Here is a 16,685-nt window from a genome sequence, read left to right on the forward strand (position 1 = left end):
TGGACACAGCCCTCCCGCCATAACAGGAAGTGTTCCTTTCCTATCCTTTATCCAGCCTGCTGTCTTCCTATTATCAAGTGGGGACCCCAAAGGCTTCTTTCCAGGTCCTCGGTGTTCTGAACAGAATGGGACAAGACATACAGAAAGGGCAGCGAGCATGTGCGTTTACTGAAGGTGGAAAAGAGTGAGCGCCAGACAGGGAAAAGGCTCACATTGGCACCAAGAATAAGGGAAAGGGGTCCTTTGCACTCAGAATTCCCAGGTTGGCTTCCTCTCATGAAGCAAGACACTAGGACTCTGGGCAGAACTCACCTGGCTTCATGCCAGATGTATATAAAGGGTTGAGAATAGCATCTTTTGATTGGTTGTCCCTACATTCAAATGAAGGATTGAAAATAGCATCTTCTGATTGGTCCTCTAAACTATCACATTTAAATGAAGGACTAGAATCATGCCTTCTGATTGGTTCTGTGTCAGTGCCAGCTACTTTGGAGTCCCTTTGGGTCCCATGTCCCATGAACACCTTCTTTTCTTTAGGTACCATCTCCCGCATGTCAGTCATGGGTTTCTATGACTTTGGGCACCTTCTGCCCAGCTGGTTGTCCACTTTACCCCAGCCCTAATGTCCTGCTCAGCCCCAGTTCTTCTGTGCCCATGCTGTCCTGTGCAGACGTGAACAGGGCAGTTGCAAAGGTCAGACCTGGGCCAGGGATGTGAGGACAAGAGCCAGAGCCACAGGGAGGAGTGACAGTGACAGAGAACACCACTGGAGTACGCCCCAGTCCTGGCCATGCCTACCATGTCTATGAATCAAAGATGATTCTGTGGGTGGGGCTGAGCTAATCAGAAATTATGCCTGTTTGCTGACCTGGGTGAGAGGATACATTTAAAGAAGGGCTTAAGTGTGTACACCTATCCCTGGAAGAGGTCCAAGGAGGTCCTTCCAAGAGGAGACAGAACCTCCTCTCTGCCCACCTGATAGGTCCTTGACCCTGGCCAGGATGTGTTGGTGAGAGGCATAAGCACCTTTATTTGGCAGAATTACGGGAATAAGAAAGGGCACCAGCTTGAGCAGCTGGGGTTCCCTCTGACACAGGGTTCAGGCAGAGCCCCTTACAAAAGCCCAAGACCAGCCTTTATGGATTCACTGAGAGGGGCCAAACCTCTCACCATCACGGCAATCACAGCTTCAGTTCTGGTTCAGTAGCCACAAGAATTGATGCAGCTTCATTCTGTGAGACAAAGTTCATGCTGGGGTTCAGTCATGGGTCATTGTCCCCACTTGGGGAAGATGACCTCACCATGGGAAGTGTAGTACCGGCCTCCAGTTTTCCTAATCTGGGGTTATTGTAGTGTCTGACAATGGCCAAAAGTTTCTAAGCATCACTGTAGGGGGATCCAGAAGAGGACAATGTAAAAGCTGGCAGTTGGATGTCCCCATAAACCCTGAACACTAATCACTGTTTGTTGTTGTTGATTGTTGTTAAGGGAAGGATCTACAGGGTGTTCAGTGTCTCAGTACTAGATCAGACTCACAGTGATCCACCTGTTTACAGCCTCCCAAGAACTGGGATTACAGGCATATGCCACCATGCCCAGTCGTCTCAGCAAGCCCTGGGGTCATGGCCAGCACCACAGGCCCAGATGGAACCCCTGGCCCCTGCCCCTGCGCCTGCTTGCAGGTACTTTAATCTGCTGAGCTATTTGGCCTGCCCTATGCTAGTCACTGTTAAGCTGTAGGCCTGGGAATAAAGAGGGCTGAGATAAACTAGGTGAACTTCCTGCTAACATCACCTCTTAGGGGATTAGCGCGGCTTGTGTAGAGCTGACCCAGAGTTTGGCTTTCTTTGTCCTCTTTCTGCCTGTCTTTATTTTTCTCTCCTGTCTCAAACCCAGCCAGAGAGCAGACTTGGTGAGCTCATGGTGATATGTGTCTCAGGAAGAGAAGTAGCTGAGCAGATTTCTAAATCAACCATTCCCCAGGGGCAGGTGATGGCCACCAACCACTTGGAGATTGGCACCTTTTAGGGCACCCCAGATCCTTCCTGCCTTCTGCACAGGTCCTGGGGCTGAGTGAGCCACAGTCTTGTACCATTCCTGGGTTGGAAATGCAAACCTGGTGTCCGTACCAAGCTGAGCTGACAGCTCTGGGATCCCACAGGTGGCCTCAGTACCATCCCAGCAGGGTGAGACACTTTCCTACTGAACTCTTGAGGACAATGAGGAGACACAGCTCCGGGGCTTAGACTGGCATTCAGCCAGCAGTCCATGTGCCTGCATTCAGCTCAGCCAGGGAAAGTTCTAGGCAGGACACAAGCCCTTCCAAAGCAAATAGTAGCTCCTGGGTTTACTCAGCGCCTGATGGGAAGATAACTTGAGAAACCCTCCAGCCTGCAGGGAAGGGCGGGTCCTCTTTGTTCTGGACAAAGCTCATTGTTCCAGCTCTATTTAGGATCCCTGGGCTTTGTTTCCATTCTGGCTTGGTGGGGTTGAGGGGGGAGGGTTGGCCTGCTTAAGACTGTCTCTTGCACGTGGGCCGGAGGCTGGTTAGTTATAAAAGTGGGGCTTCTAATTGCTTCCTCAGGGGACTTTCCTGGGGAGGAATCTGGGGCTTTCTTGGGGGAATAGTTGGGACACCAGGATACAGCTCCTCCGCTAGTTCTGACCGAAAGCCAACACCTTTTGGCTCACTGCTGAGCTATGTTATGGTGTCTTCCTGTGCCACTGCCAGGCTGAAGAGAGAGGGACCTTCGGCAGGATCGGCTTTGTTCCATTTTGGAAACTTTCAGTAGCCTTATGTCTCAGTTTTCTGCTCATTGCTGAGACAAAATACCTGACACCCAGAATTAAGGAAGGAAAGACTCGTTTAGCTCACAGTTTGTGGAAGTTTCAATCCCTACTCAGCTGGCTCCAAGGCAGAGGGCAGCCGTTCATAGTGGCCAAAAAAGTCAAACAGCAAGAGCAAAAACAGAGCAACAGTGGCAGCAGTGGCCTCTCCTACTCACCCCCATAATCCCAGCATTGGATCATGCATCAGTCACAAACTCTAGAAGCTGCCCCATGCCTCCATGAGGCTTTGACCCCTCAAAGCTAGATATAAACCATAGCACCTTGCATTCCACATTTTGGTGAAAAAGTTTGGAGAGCATTGGATTGTGTGGGCTTATTATTTAGGGTTAATCAAAAGTCAAATGGATCTGTAATTAAAGTAATATTGCTTTCTCATTATTCAAATTTGAGAATTTTATTTTTCAAAGGTGCTGATAAGGCATCTGGGCTTGATTACAAATGTATCATTGGATCTAAGTTGTTGTTTCAGTGGGGCATAAAAGGTGGCAGAGACCTGGGGATGCCTGATGGTGGGCTATGGAGCCAGTGCGAATCTTGGTTCCACAGGACAGTCTGGATTGGATTGCAGGGACCTCCATCACTTGCTCTCAAGCTCTCTGGAGACCACAGTGTGAAGACACAGCTCTGTGAAGTCCCCAAAGAGCCTGAGCAGAGAACAAGTGATCTCTAAGGCTGGCCCAGCAGCAGAGAGATGGGGGTGGAGGTTGGGGGTCGGTGGCTGTGGGCTGGGTCACGGCAAGCTGCACTTGCACCCTGCCTGGGGGTGACCACTGCAGAATAAGTAGGGACCTGTCCAGCAGGAAAGGCTCAGGCCCAGGGCCTGGCATGGGCACTGGGTCGCAGCCTTGCGGCTGGCGCCCAGCTCTGCAGCTGTATCACTGCAGCTGCTTTTCCCTGCAGTGTCTTCTCCACCTCATTCAGTTCTCTGAACTGAACACAGGGAGAGCAGTGTGTTGTCCACCGTCCACAGTGTGTGGGTTGGTTTCCAGAAACAGCATGCCCTGGGTCTGCGACCCACTAAGTGTCAGCCTCTGTCTCCCCATCTTTGGATCCCATCCCCAGTCCAACTCTGAGACTTATCCAGTCTGTAGTGAGGGAAACAGGACCCCATCAGAAGAAGTGGCACCAGTGCAGGAAGTGGGGGGCTGGACACTGGAGCCAGTCCCCAAGCATGGGCAGCGGGTAACTCCACTAGCATCAGGCTTGGCTTTCATGCTGCTCCACACATTTGCTTGTCTCCAAATTCCCCATAAATGAGCCCTACCTGAACCTACAGGGGCCTGATGGACATCAGACCTGCCCTGGCTGACTGACAGGCAAGTCAACTGAGCTACTGGGGAGTTGTCCCATCTGGCTACCCTCATGGGATCCATAGAGGACGGAAACACATTCCAAAGGGTTCTTGAGGCCCCAGTCCTAGGTCAAGGCACTGACAGGCAGGAGCCCAGTTCAGGTGCTTCCTGGTGATGTGTCACCATTTCTCGATGGGTCCGAGTGGTAGGAGAGGGGGTTCCATGGACCCCCTGAGTGAGGCTGCTGGTCCCATGGGAGGGAGGCATCCTCATAGCCCCCAGCTCTCAAAGGCCTCCTGAGTCCATCATGCTGGATTATTTTCTTTTTTCTGAACTGGGGCTTGAACTCAGGCCCTTGCACTTGCCAGGCAAGCACTTATTCTACTGATCCATCTCCCTGGCCTTGTTATCACGCTGGATGATGAGATTTCAACATGGTGTTTTGGGGTGACGCAGTCAGTGAACTGCACTAGGTGCTAAAGAGGTCTGGTATTCGGATGTGCACAGCTCAGAGCTTATAGGTTTGTTTTTGTTTTTTGGCAGTGTCTTACTGTGTAGCCCAGACTGGCCTCGAATTTGATCCTCCTGCTTCAACCTCCCTAGTGCTGCGATGGCAAGCATGTGCCACATGCCTGGCTAAACGTGTTTGCAGCTAATAAGGAGTAGAATGTGAGGTGCATTTGTAAAAAGGCTTTAAGGTAAAATATTAGACCTCAAAAAAAAAAAAAAAAGATTGGCCTCTGCTGGCTGAGATCAACTCACCAGGAGTGTGGCCAATAGAGACTCGTGGCCAGCCCTCCCTGCCCTGGGTACCCCACAAGGAAGGCATTAGAGAAGGTAGTGGCATTGAGTCCTGTGACCCCATGGTACCCCTTATGCCTCTGGACTGCCTGTTCCAGGCGGATGGCCCTTATCATTGGAGCAGCAACAGCGCTGAGCCTCGGTGACCTATTCCTTGAACTGAAATTTTACACACTGGAATATTCCAGGGCTCAGCAAGATGCGTTCCTCCTATCCCCTATCAACATAGAAAATTCAATTTAGGTTTTAACAGTTCAGCATTCAGGGCTGGTGAGATAGCACAGTGGACTAAGAGCCTGCTTAGGCAAGCACCAGGACTGGGGTTCGATCCCTGGCACCACATGCCACTAAGACCAGGGATGGTGGCGCATGCCTATAAGGGAGGTTGAAAACAGGAGGATCGCTACAGGTCAGAGCTGCGTAGTGAGACTCTGTACCAAATAATAGATAAATAAATAAAATGCAGCATTTCAGCTTGATATGGTGACACAAACCGTGATCTGAAACATCCTCAGAGGTTGAGACAACAGAATTGCAGGTGTAAGCTCTGCCTGTTTGAGCCTAGAGAGACTGTCTCAAAATAAAAATTTTAAAAGGGTTAGGGATGTAGTTACATGTGAATGCTTTGGGCTCAATCCCCAGAACTGCAAAAAGAAAAAAAAAATCAACATTCCAACTAAGAGGTTCTTCTTTACACAGTTGGGCGATTTCATTGTTCTGCATTGACTCTGCGGAATCTCCCGATGTGAAAAGCCCTGCACTTGTTCTGTGAGTTTTCTGCTCCACCGAGCAGCCGAGGTTACTTTTTCCTAAAGCTGGAAAGGAGTAATATTGGTGAGAAAGATTCCCTGCCTCTCCCTGAGACGCAATGTACTGGCCCTGGAGAGAGGCTGGTGAGTCCTGGGTTCAAGCCTGTGAGGCTCTTAGTGTTTGGGCTCTGCCTGCGCTCATTGGGTTTGTTCCGTGATCCCATCAAATGGCCCTTGTTGGGACACAGCCCATGGGTCCTGGCATCGTGCTCTGCAGGTTAGGTGCCAACACCTGGGCTGTCCTCCCCTGCCTGCTGCTCATGGTGATTTCCTTCAGCCCTGCCTCCTCCACCTTCTGTGAACCTCATTGCAGCTCTGCCAGAAAATCCGCCTGCCCCACAGCCCTGTGGGCTCCAGACGTGCTGTGTCTACTTGGCGGCCCCACCGGGGCCCCTGAGCTTAACGTGGGGACCTCCACCCCCTTCCTGTGGGCGTCCTCCTCCTGGGTCTGGGTCTTCTCCAGTGGCCGCTCACGTTTGCAGTGACTCACTCCCAAATGCTACTCCCTGCGTGTGCAGTGTACTGGTGATGCCCGTTATCAAGGCCTGATCATATCAGAACCAAGTGTGCTGTGTGACTGATCCAGAGACATTAAATCTGTGCCTGGGTCTGCAAAGCCCCCCATGAGAACACAGTGCTGTCTTCCACACCCAGAACTTCATGTGAGCACCGTTACAGTTCTAAGTTTTAGAACTGATCATTCATTTTTGATTTTGAGACAGCATCTCTGTGAAGTTCAGGCTGGCTGTAAATTGTGTAGCCCAAGCTGACCCAAATTCACAGAAATCCTCCTGCCTCAGCACCACCACCCCACCCCACTCCCCCACTCCCGTGCTGGTATGACAGGTGTGCACCACTATGCCTGACTCAGTAATTCATTATTTTTTTCCCTTGCTTTGGTGCCAAGGACCGATGAGCCCAGGGCTTCCAGCTTGCTAGGCAAGCACTCTACCACTGAGCTAAATCCCCATCCCCTCAGTAATTCATTTTTAAGGGAGGTGTGGGAGTATGTACCTGTCATCCCAATACTGTGGGAGGCTGAGGCAAGAGGATCACAAGGCACAGCCCAGTCTGGGTAACTTAGTGACTTAGCAAAACACTGACTCAAAATAAAAAGGAGAGAGGGCTGGGGAAATAGCTCAGCAGTCTAGGCACCTGCCTTGCAAGCACAAGATCCAGAGTTCGAATCTTCAGTACTGCATGCCAGACCATTCCCAGGTGCACCATGCCTTCCCTGCAACTCGGCATGGTGGTGCAGGCCTGTAATCCCAGTGCGGGGAGGCTGAGATTGGAAGATCACTGCAAGTCCGAGCTGCATGATGAGACCCTGTACCAAATAAATAGATAAATAAATTTTTTAAAAGGGGGAGATAGCTCAGTGGGAGGGCTCTGAGTTCAACCCCGGTTACACAAATAAAGACATGAATATGTATATATGACTGTTTTCCCCTCTGGAGTGGAGTAGAGGCTGAGCCCTTCAGGGTACGGGACTATGAGCTCATTAGAGCAGTGGCTTCGGCTGTCACTTGGCCTCAGGCTCCAGCAGCCATGCAGAAATTTTCAGTGCTAATGAGAAGTGTAGAGATGAGGGTGATTCTGCAGTCAGTCTCCTGGATTTTCACCAGGGGGATCCAATCGTGAGTGGCAATCTCACATAATGCATAAAGATGCCCAGGATGCTTTTGTCTAAAGTCCAGATTATTCAAAGAAGGTGTTAGTGATTGAAAAACATGGAAGAAGAAAGTCAGTTCACCTCTAAAATGTCTTGCTTGCCGAGAAAAATCTGCAAGGGGCCTTCTGTTTCCTTAGTGAGAACACAGGTCCTCAAGTACCAAAAATAAAAACAAGGAGACCCTCCTCCCCCAGGAAAGCACCCAGTGCAGGTATCCTATCCTTCATAGCTTGAGTACCTTCTGTGTGGTTATGTTTTCAGTCTACAATCAAAATTCTTGCAGTTTTCAAACCCGACAGCCTGGACTTGAGATGTTGAACGTGATGCTAAATCATCTTTGCTTGCAAGTAAACTATAGCATCCCTTATGGCCAGGCGTGGTGGAACTCAGCTGTAATGCCAGCACTCGGGAGCCTGAGACAGGAGGATTGATTGCTATGTGTTTGAGGCCAGCCTGGGCTACCTTGTGAACTCAAAGCCAGCCTGCATTACAAAGTGAGACCCTGTCTCAAAAATAAGCAACAACAGCAAAACGAAACCAAAAAAAAGTCACTTGTTAATGTGGAAGAATCAAAAATTATCTTATTTTAGAAATCAGCATTATTAAAGATTATAGTAAAATGATCTTTATAGTGAAGTCTTTAATTGTGGTGTTTTCCCCATAGATGCTCTTCCATGGCTAAATAGCATTGCGTGACTGTGCGTCTTCTGTTACTCTCAGGGGATGAGGTCAGAGTGTAGGCCAGCTCGACCTTTTTTGTCTTAACTCTAGGGTTCTATTATTCTGCAGTTCTGTAAAGAGTCACAATTGTGACCCGCCACTTCTTCCTCAACTATAAAACCTGACAGTTTTTCTAGTAGGTTTTGTAGTTCTGTCAGGGTTTTAGAGTGATAGAAATATGAAAAACACAACAGAGGAAATACTTAAAATTTCTGGCCAGCTTTTAAAGAAAGAACTGTAAATTGACCTGAGTTGTGAAGCTGAGACCCAGATTTGGGAAACTCATGCTGCGTCATGCCTGGGTATCCCAGGTATCTCTTTTGAGGGAACCTGCGAGTAGGTGCCCTGGACTGTGGGGTCCACAGTCTCCTGAACTTCCAGTGGGAGCAGGGCTGCACCTGGAGCTGGGCGGACACCAACTGCCTCTCTATTTCTGCCACCTACAAGCCACTGAAGAGCTTTCAGTTCTGGTTTGCCAAGAAATTTCTTCTGGCCTGAATCTCAATTCCTCTGCTATCTTCAGCTGTTCGGCTGTCAATATAATCTGAGCGCTGTGTCTTTTCTCCACTCCTATCTTCTTTCAGGGCTTCTAACTTTCAGCACAGCCCAGGGGGGGCCCACTGCAATGCTCTGAACGTGAGTGTGAATTAAAACCCCATTCAGTCAAAGCAGTCCCGTTCAAGCAGAGGGTGCGTCATCCTGGGGACAGAATCTCAACAGACAGTGGGAACCAGTGAAGAAGATAATGTAGGGCAGAGAGCAGAACGCAGTGGGAGGAGACTGAGGTGCTAGGACACAGGAAGGGAAGGACCTCTACCACCCCTTCCTGTTCATAGACTTTGGCCCCAGTGAGGCAACGGCCTCCTCAGCTAAACAGTTCATGTTAGTGGCTCAAAGCAATACTTTCTGAGAAGTACCCTGTTGAGCCGTAACTAGAACCAATTATGTAAATCACTGCCAGTTACTAAAGTGACTGCAGAGAATCAAGTTCCTGAAAAGACCATGAGTGATTCCAGAGTTCTGTAAATGTCCTAGGAGAAACTGCCATTCCTGATTGTGACCACATGTTGCCTCAGGATCCCGAGTCACTTTCCTGGGGCTCAGGGCAAAGCACCAGGAATCTTGCAGCTTCCCAGGATGCGAGCTGGATGCCCTCAGACCACAGTCCTGGCCCGGCCCCTGCTGTGGCTCTGACAGGCTGGCCGCTCACAGCTGCTGCTCCCTGGGCTTCAGTATATTGCCCTGATCTGTCACCCTCTCCTCCTGGCCTGGCCCTTGTATCTCTGTCTCTACTTTCCCCTTCTTTTAAGGACACTACTCACCCTGTCAACTTGCTCACCTCTATAAACGTCATCATATCTCTGAACAAGACTGCATCCTGAGGCACAGCGGGGAGGGTGTCAGAATGTGAGTTTAGGGGTGACAAAGTCCAACCCCTAAACCATTCTTGTTGTTCTCTGAGTAAGGAATTTAAATTTTTCTGTGACTGCCCAATGCAAAATGTTCTGTTTATTTTCCCAATAACTTTCACACATATTACATTAAATATTTCCGTCAAACTAGAGACAGCCTGACGTCTTCTCTCCAGGGTTCCCTTTAGGACTTTGACATTGATCCTGTCCTGTCCCTGGGTTTGTCCCCATGTCCACTCTGCTGAGCACCAGCTTCCTTGGACTTTTGGCCTTTCCCCTGTGGAGCCAGCTTGGAATGATTCTGTCATGTTACCCAAACGCCCTACCACCCCACCGCCTGGTCTCTTGAGTCCCAGTCCTAAAAATGCCTGTTTGAAAACATGGGGTCGAAGCCCAAACATTAGCTTCACTTTCCCAACTCACCTTCTGTACTGGCTTGTTGCTACAGGACATCCACTCTGCCCTTCTGTGGTGATAGACATCTAGCTTGTTGCTCTTTGGTTATAGACATCTGGTCTACCCATTCGTGGTTATGAGGACATTTTGGTCTCTCATTTGTGATTATGGGACATCAGGGCTGCTAATGTATGGCTGTGAGGGCATCTGGTCTGCTCATCTGTAGTTATGGACATCCAGTCTGCCTATCTGTGGTTGTGGACATCCAGTTTGTCCATCTTTGGTTATGACATCTGGTCTACCCATCTGTGGTTATGGGACACCAAATCTGCTAATGTGGTTATGGGGACATCTGTTCTACCCACTTGTAGTTATGAACATCCAGTCTGTCTAATGTGTGGTTATGGGGACATCTGGTCTACCCACCTGGGGTTATGGACTTCCTTTCCTAAGCTCTATAGAGGTAACATTGCAGAAGGTAGCTGAGGAGCAGCTAAATTCCAGCTCATGAAACTGTCATTGTGCTCACCAAAGTGTTGATACATTTCAAAGGAAGTGTGGCTCCCTTGGACATTGACAGACCTTTTATCTGTATGCATGATGCCAAGACTTCCTGACAGTAGTTTCCAATCTGTTGGCCAGAGGTAGGCTGTGTAGATCATGTAATTTTATCACCTCACGCTTTACTGTTTAATCAGATTTCTTCAGTTTTCTGTCATTTAGATAAATATTCACACAGGCAAGGGATCATCCAGGGCATATCCTAAGTGATTTAAGATTTTTATACACTCATACAAATACCTTTCTTGCTTCTTTTCAGGGACCTTCGCTTTAACAGAATTAGAGAGATCCAGCCTGGAGCATTCAGGCAGCTGAGAAACTTGAACACATTGTAAGTTGAAATTTTGGATGGGAAACCCATAAGGAAAAGATAAATGGGAGCCATCATGCCAGTTCCCTGTAGGCCATTGACCACTGTGGTTACACCTGAGTCCCAGCTGAGCAGGAATGGCCAGGGACCGTGGAGCTGGGTGGGGGTGACCATATGCACACTGTGTGCCAGGACCATACGGCCCACCCATCCTGTGTGCCCATCCTCATAGGCAGTAAGTTCCTGTGACGCAATAGCTTGCATCTTGACCCGGGCTAGTGATCATTCCCAAGTCCCTTGCATGCTTGCTGGGCCGGCGTTTCTCTAATTCTGCTTTGAGGGGGAGCAGGAGGGGCTTCTGCCACACTTGGTGTGGATGCATCAGGTCTTCAGTTCACCCAGTTCTGCCACAGACCTGGTCCTGCACCCCCCTGAGCACACAGAGCACCACGGGAAGCAGATTCACCCTCGGCACCAGGACTCAATACTTGGCCTCCATGCGGAAGGCAGAGTCAGGAATCAACCAAGTAGGCCTGTGGAAGGCAGCGGGAATGGTGGCTGTGGACACTAGCTCCATATCCATGGGCACCTATGGTGTGGGCACCAAGTGATCCCTTCACTGTGACTTCCAGGTTTGCTTCAGAGTAGCCCAGTCCTAGCTACAATGGGAAATCAGATTTCAGAGCAAAGCTATACACTTATTTATACAGGAAAAAGGATTTGTTTTCCATCCTATGAAAATACGAGGTAGGTGGAGACATCAACCCCTGAGGGTCACACACCAAGGTTTCTTGGGTCATCTGGGTGCTAATGATGCTGGGCCAGGCTCGGTGGCTCAGTTGTTTTGTGGTCTCCATGGTTGCAGGAATGTTTGCCCCTAGCACAATTGAGAAGTGTTTTGTTTTAAAGTCCTTATCATCATATCATTGCTATTTATTTTTCAATAAAATTATGGGTAAAAAAAGTCCTGCCACTCTTTCTTTCTTAGGCTTCTCAACAACAATCAGATCAAGAGAATACCCAGCAGTGCATTTGAGGACTTGGAGAATTTGAAGTATCTGTAAGTTAACGATCATTCTCTCTCTGTGCATAGAATATGGGGTGTGGCCACACCGTGTGTGCTATGTGTGGCTTTCTGTATGGGCCCTATCCTAGGACCTTTATATCCAGAAGGTGAGTATAATTTCCTGGGAGTTTTAAGGGGGTTGTCATTGGTAAAAAGTGTCATATTCTGTGACCGTGTTGAGTCGCCAAGCATTGGGTGAGAGGCTGTAGGTGCAGTTACCATGCACAGAGACTCAGTGACAAAAATGCTTTTGGGGACAGAAGATGACAGTGTCATCAGTAAGTTACAGCCAATCTGCACGCTGCAGAACATAGGCCCTTTCTTTCTTGCAGCAATAGGGACACACAGTGTGAACTGTCATTTTCCTGGAATGTCATCACTTGCTGCTAGCTTTTCTTTATCTCTTTTTATCTATTTAAACTTTATTTTTTAGATCAGTTTTAATTAATTTTTATCATCCAAAACATCTACTGGCTGAAGTTAGTTTTGTAGTTTAGAAAAGGACTTCCTGCTCAGTGTAGTGACCTGCATCTGTAATCCCAGCAGTTGGGAAGCTGAATCAGGAAGATCCTTGAGAGTTCAAGGCCAGCCTGGGCTGCGTAGTGAGTTCAGGAGCCCCTGAACTATATAGTAGGACCTTGTCTCAAAAAAGAAAAGCACCGCCTATATATAAGAAACGCCAGTTTAGTAGCTTTCCCGTACATTTATTCAAACTGGAAAAGATTGGAGGCAACATTGAAATTACATAGATTGTACCCTGGGTCTATGCAAACTAAAGGGATGTATCCCGGGGACCGAACTCGGGACCTTGTTCTTGCCAGGCTGCTTGTTCTTGCTTATGCTGCTGAGCTATATGCCCTCCCGAAAGATAGCCATGTCTAACAACTTAAATTTATTAGAAATTTATATCATAACTTGAACCTAAATATTTTTAAGCTGATTTTTAAAACAGTATTTTTAGTCCTGATGTATATCTTAAAATTCATTTTGATATTAGATGTTTCAATGGTTCCTAGTTACAGACCTGCCTTGTGCTTTATGAAAATATATTTTCCTCAATGAAAATGTTGTGTATAAACTTTTTTCTGTTCTCTTTTGGCATAGAATGCTAATCTTTATTGTATGAGTGTCACTAAACATTGTTACTGATTTTTATAATGTTAGGCCAACTTTCTGTTTATCCTGAGTGTGTGTTTGTACGTTTATCTCTCATTTGTGGTTGTTATTTTAAGTGTTATGTAACTTCCAGAAGGAAGCTTTGATTTCCTGGATAGTAGATGCAATTAGGCGATAGCCAACATTCAGGGTGTGTGTGTGTGTGGGTGTGTGTGTGGGTGTGTGTGTACATGTGTGTGACTGTTTTCATTTGTTGCTCTTGGTTTTAAGTCCATTAAGAGCAACTTGTGAATTCTGCTAATACATTCATATTAGGAAGTTTGGGACATCATTTTTTGTGTGTGTTTTGGTTTGGTTTTTTGAGACAGGGTCTTGCTATATAGCTCAGGCTACATAGTGCCTGAGCTCACTATGTATTCAAGACTAGGCTCGAACTCGCAGTGATCTTCCTGCCTCAGCCTCCTGAGAGCTGGGATCACAGGCATGTGCCACCACACCCAGCTAAATACCTGCTGACCCTACTGATGACCAACTTATTCTCTGACCATCCCTGCTTTAACCCCTTCCCCCAATCCCCACAGAGAGCTGGGCTGGGGATCACCTAGGAAGCCGGTGACATCTAGATACCCACCCCACCCCAGGGGACGTGTAGTCTAGGCTTCCGGGTGCCATCAGTAGAGCACATTTGGGCCATCAGCACAGTGGGGGTTTCAGTATTCAGAACCCTTCTGGGGCTACGCGTGTGGCTAAGGGTGGAGCACCCACCCAGCATGGGCAAAGCCCGTGTTCAGTCTCCAGCACCACACACACACACACACACACACATGCACACACACGCATCCCTTCTGAAATCCATCAGTTATTTCAGCCCTGTGTTTGTGGTCAGGGCTGAAGTTCATGTTTAGAAATTGGAGGTTCTCATTCCCAAGGACCCCACATCCTTCTGACAGAACAAGGGCCTTCCCTCTGATTCCCCCCCGATGATGACATTGATTTTCAAGGACCAACAGTCAAAGCATCAACTCTGTGATTGAGTGGAGAACTACAGTTTATTGTTAGAAATCTGCTTAGAGCTGGTATGAAGACCAGCCCCGCTGCACTGTCTCTCTGGGGGTACCTGCATGCCCCTGCCTTTGAGTCTCTTATGTCGCAAATCCTTCCAAAGGATTCCTGTATTCATTGCTATAAGCTCATGCAAAGCAACATTCTCACTGACATAAGAAGAAAGCCCAGAACCCTTCTCCCAACACTGAACCTTCCACAGAAGAAATAGTAATAACTCTCTACACCAGTCACTGTGTCCAGAGTCATACTCTGGGAGCTTCCTGTGAGGCATGTGATCCCATTTTGCAGAAGAAAATACTGGGGTACAGGAAGGTTGACCTCTAGTCCATGGTCACACAGGCAGCAAGGGGTGTGTAGTAGAGTGGAGAGCTAACTACCCGCCGGGCCGTGTCGTGGGCGCTGTGCTGCGGCCCACATGGCACCATGGTCAGTGTGTTACAGCCTATAGGTCTCTAAGGCCGCCACAGGGAGTCGGTGCAGAGAGAACCCCCTAGACAGACTTCAGCACGTACAGAGAGCAGAGTGGGTCCCACTAAACTGGGCATTAATGACGGTATGGTAAAACACTTGGCCTTGCTGGGAGTGATGGGATGGAAGTTGCCGGAGGGAGCTGGTCTACCCGCTCGCTGGTGTTTCCCTGAGCAATACAGACATGGGGCACACAGGCTTCCTCAGAAAGGACCAACTAGGATCTGTGTGAGGCTGAACATCCCCCAGCCACCCTGATGTTCCCACAGCTCAGGCCAAGCCAGACACAAGATGTGGAAGGATGAGTGTATTCGCCATGTTCCAGGAAACTTTTATAGACTCCAAAAGAAGACTTTCATATACTTCAGGTTTCTCATATAAGCAAAGCCATATGATATTTGTGATTACATGTCAGTTTTTTTCACTTAACACTGCCATCTCGAGGTGCTTCCATTTTCCTACAAATAGCTCAAGTTTATCCTTCTTTATGGCTCCGTAGTACTCCATCCTGTATAAATACTGCATTTTCTTTATCCATCCGTCATGGACGTATGCTGATTAAAACTGTCCGTTGTCATTTAAATTGTCTGTTTTCACATTGCAGGCTGTGTGCGCACAGGTCATGGGCCCGTCCTGTGACTCTTCTGAGAGTCACATTTTATTAGTGGAGTTCTAAGGGGGCGTTCAGGACACCCCCAGACTCCCCACTGCCTCTGCCCCATTGTTTAGAACCTGTGTCAGTGTAACTTTATAATCACTGCCTCCTACATGTATGTGAGGGTGGTTCTGTGTTCTCTGAGCTCCAGAGCACACATGGTGAGCTGTTCTAAGCTGACGCCCCAGCCCCCGCCAGCCACCTTGCATTCGCTCCTGGGGAGGGCAGGCAGAGGTTCTGCAGAGCAGCCGGGGCTGCTGCGTCCCCTTTTGCCTGCTCCAGTGCAGTTGCAAGTTGAAAATCATCTCCACGTGTCCACACAATTCTTCCTGTCCGTGGGAAGTGCGGCCTCGTGTGTGTATGCTAACCCTCTTCCGTGTTTCTTGTTTCAGCTATTTGTACAAGAATGAGATCCAGTCAATTGACAGGCAAGCGTTTAAGGGACTTGCCTCTCTAGAGCAACTGTAAGTGTCCCTCGTCTCCCGTGCCCGCTTTGCCTCCCACAGGAGAGATGGACGCAGTGCGCTGCTGCATGATGCATGTCCGTAGCGGCCGGGTGCAGGGCGGCTGTGCATGGACATGGAAAGCACCCGGGCCAGTCACTCGTGCCCCTTCCCCTCCCACGGGTCCACTCTGTGTCCTCCTCACAGCACTTTCTGGGCTTTTTATCTGCACCAAATCCTAGGCCCTGCATTCACCATTCCAAGGACAGTAATTGCTTGAGTCCCTGTCTCACGCTAAAGACTGTAATTCCCGCCAGATATGATGGCACACGCCCATAATCCCAGCACTCTGGGAAGCTGAGGCAAGAGGATCCCAAGTTCCAGCACAGCCTGGGCAACTTAGTGTGTTAGTGAGACCCTGTCTCAAAATAGAAAAGGACTGGGGATAACGCACAGTGCAAAACCCTGGGTTCAATCCTCAGTACTGCAAAAAACAAGCAAACAGACAAATGGAAAATCTATAGGGCTCACATTTTCATGGAGCAGACACACAAACCAGGAAGACCACATAAACCCACCCTTGGCAGTGGGGCAGGAGGCTGTGTACCTCACACGCTGTGTCCCCTTGGTGATGCTCATACATGAGGTATAATGTCTTCTGCAGTCTTGTCGTTCTGCGGGAGAAACCACCTCTGTTGGCTGTGTGCTCCAGGTGGGCAGTGTTGGTGTAACCGTGGCCACGCACACTCTGCTCTTTGGCCACGCCCAGAGTTGTGCTTTCCTGTGAAGCCAGAGTGTGGCCCATGCAGTAGAAAAGTTCTGGTGAAATGAAGGGGGTTTTTTTGCTTGTTTGCCAGTCCAATCTCTGGCATTTCAGATCTCCACGGTTTTATTTGGATGGGAAAGGGCCATGTGCTGGTCTGTTCTCCATGATAGTCGGAAAAACGCTGGGTCCTCTGTGCCCAGAGAGGGCACAGCAGCAGAGCTCAGGCCTGGGAAACATGGGGACACGGGTCACAGACAACCTAGGCCTGGGAAACATGGGGACA

General features: G+C 48.8%; 1 protein-coding gene across 1 annotated transcript in view; it reads left to right on the forward strand.

Moving 5' to 3' along the window:
• The window catches only part of Pxdn (peroxidasin), a 70,251-nt gene that overhangs the window by 15,580 nt on the left and 37,986 nt on the right, over nt 1-16,685 (forward strand). Inside the window, exons 2-4 of the mRNA XM_004642339.2 lie at nt 10,773-10,844; nt 11,812-11,883; nt 15,586-15,657. Coding sequence (XP_004642396.2) covers nt 10,773-10,844; nt 11,812-11,883; nt 15,586-15,657 — 216 coding nt within the window. The remainder of the gene's footprint in view (nt 1-10,772; nt 10,845-11,811; nt 11,884-15,585; nt 15,658-16,685) is intronic.

The sequence above is a fragment of the Octodon degus genome, unplaced genomic scaffold (genome assembly GCF_000260255.1).
Source record: "Octodon degus isolate 3935 unplaced genomic scaffold, OctDeg1.0 scaffold00151, whole genome shotgun sequence".
NCBI classification, from domain to species: domain Eukaryota; kingdom Metazoa; phylum Chordata; class Mammalia; order Rodentia; family Octodontidae; genus Octodon; species Octodon degus.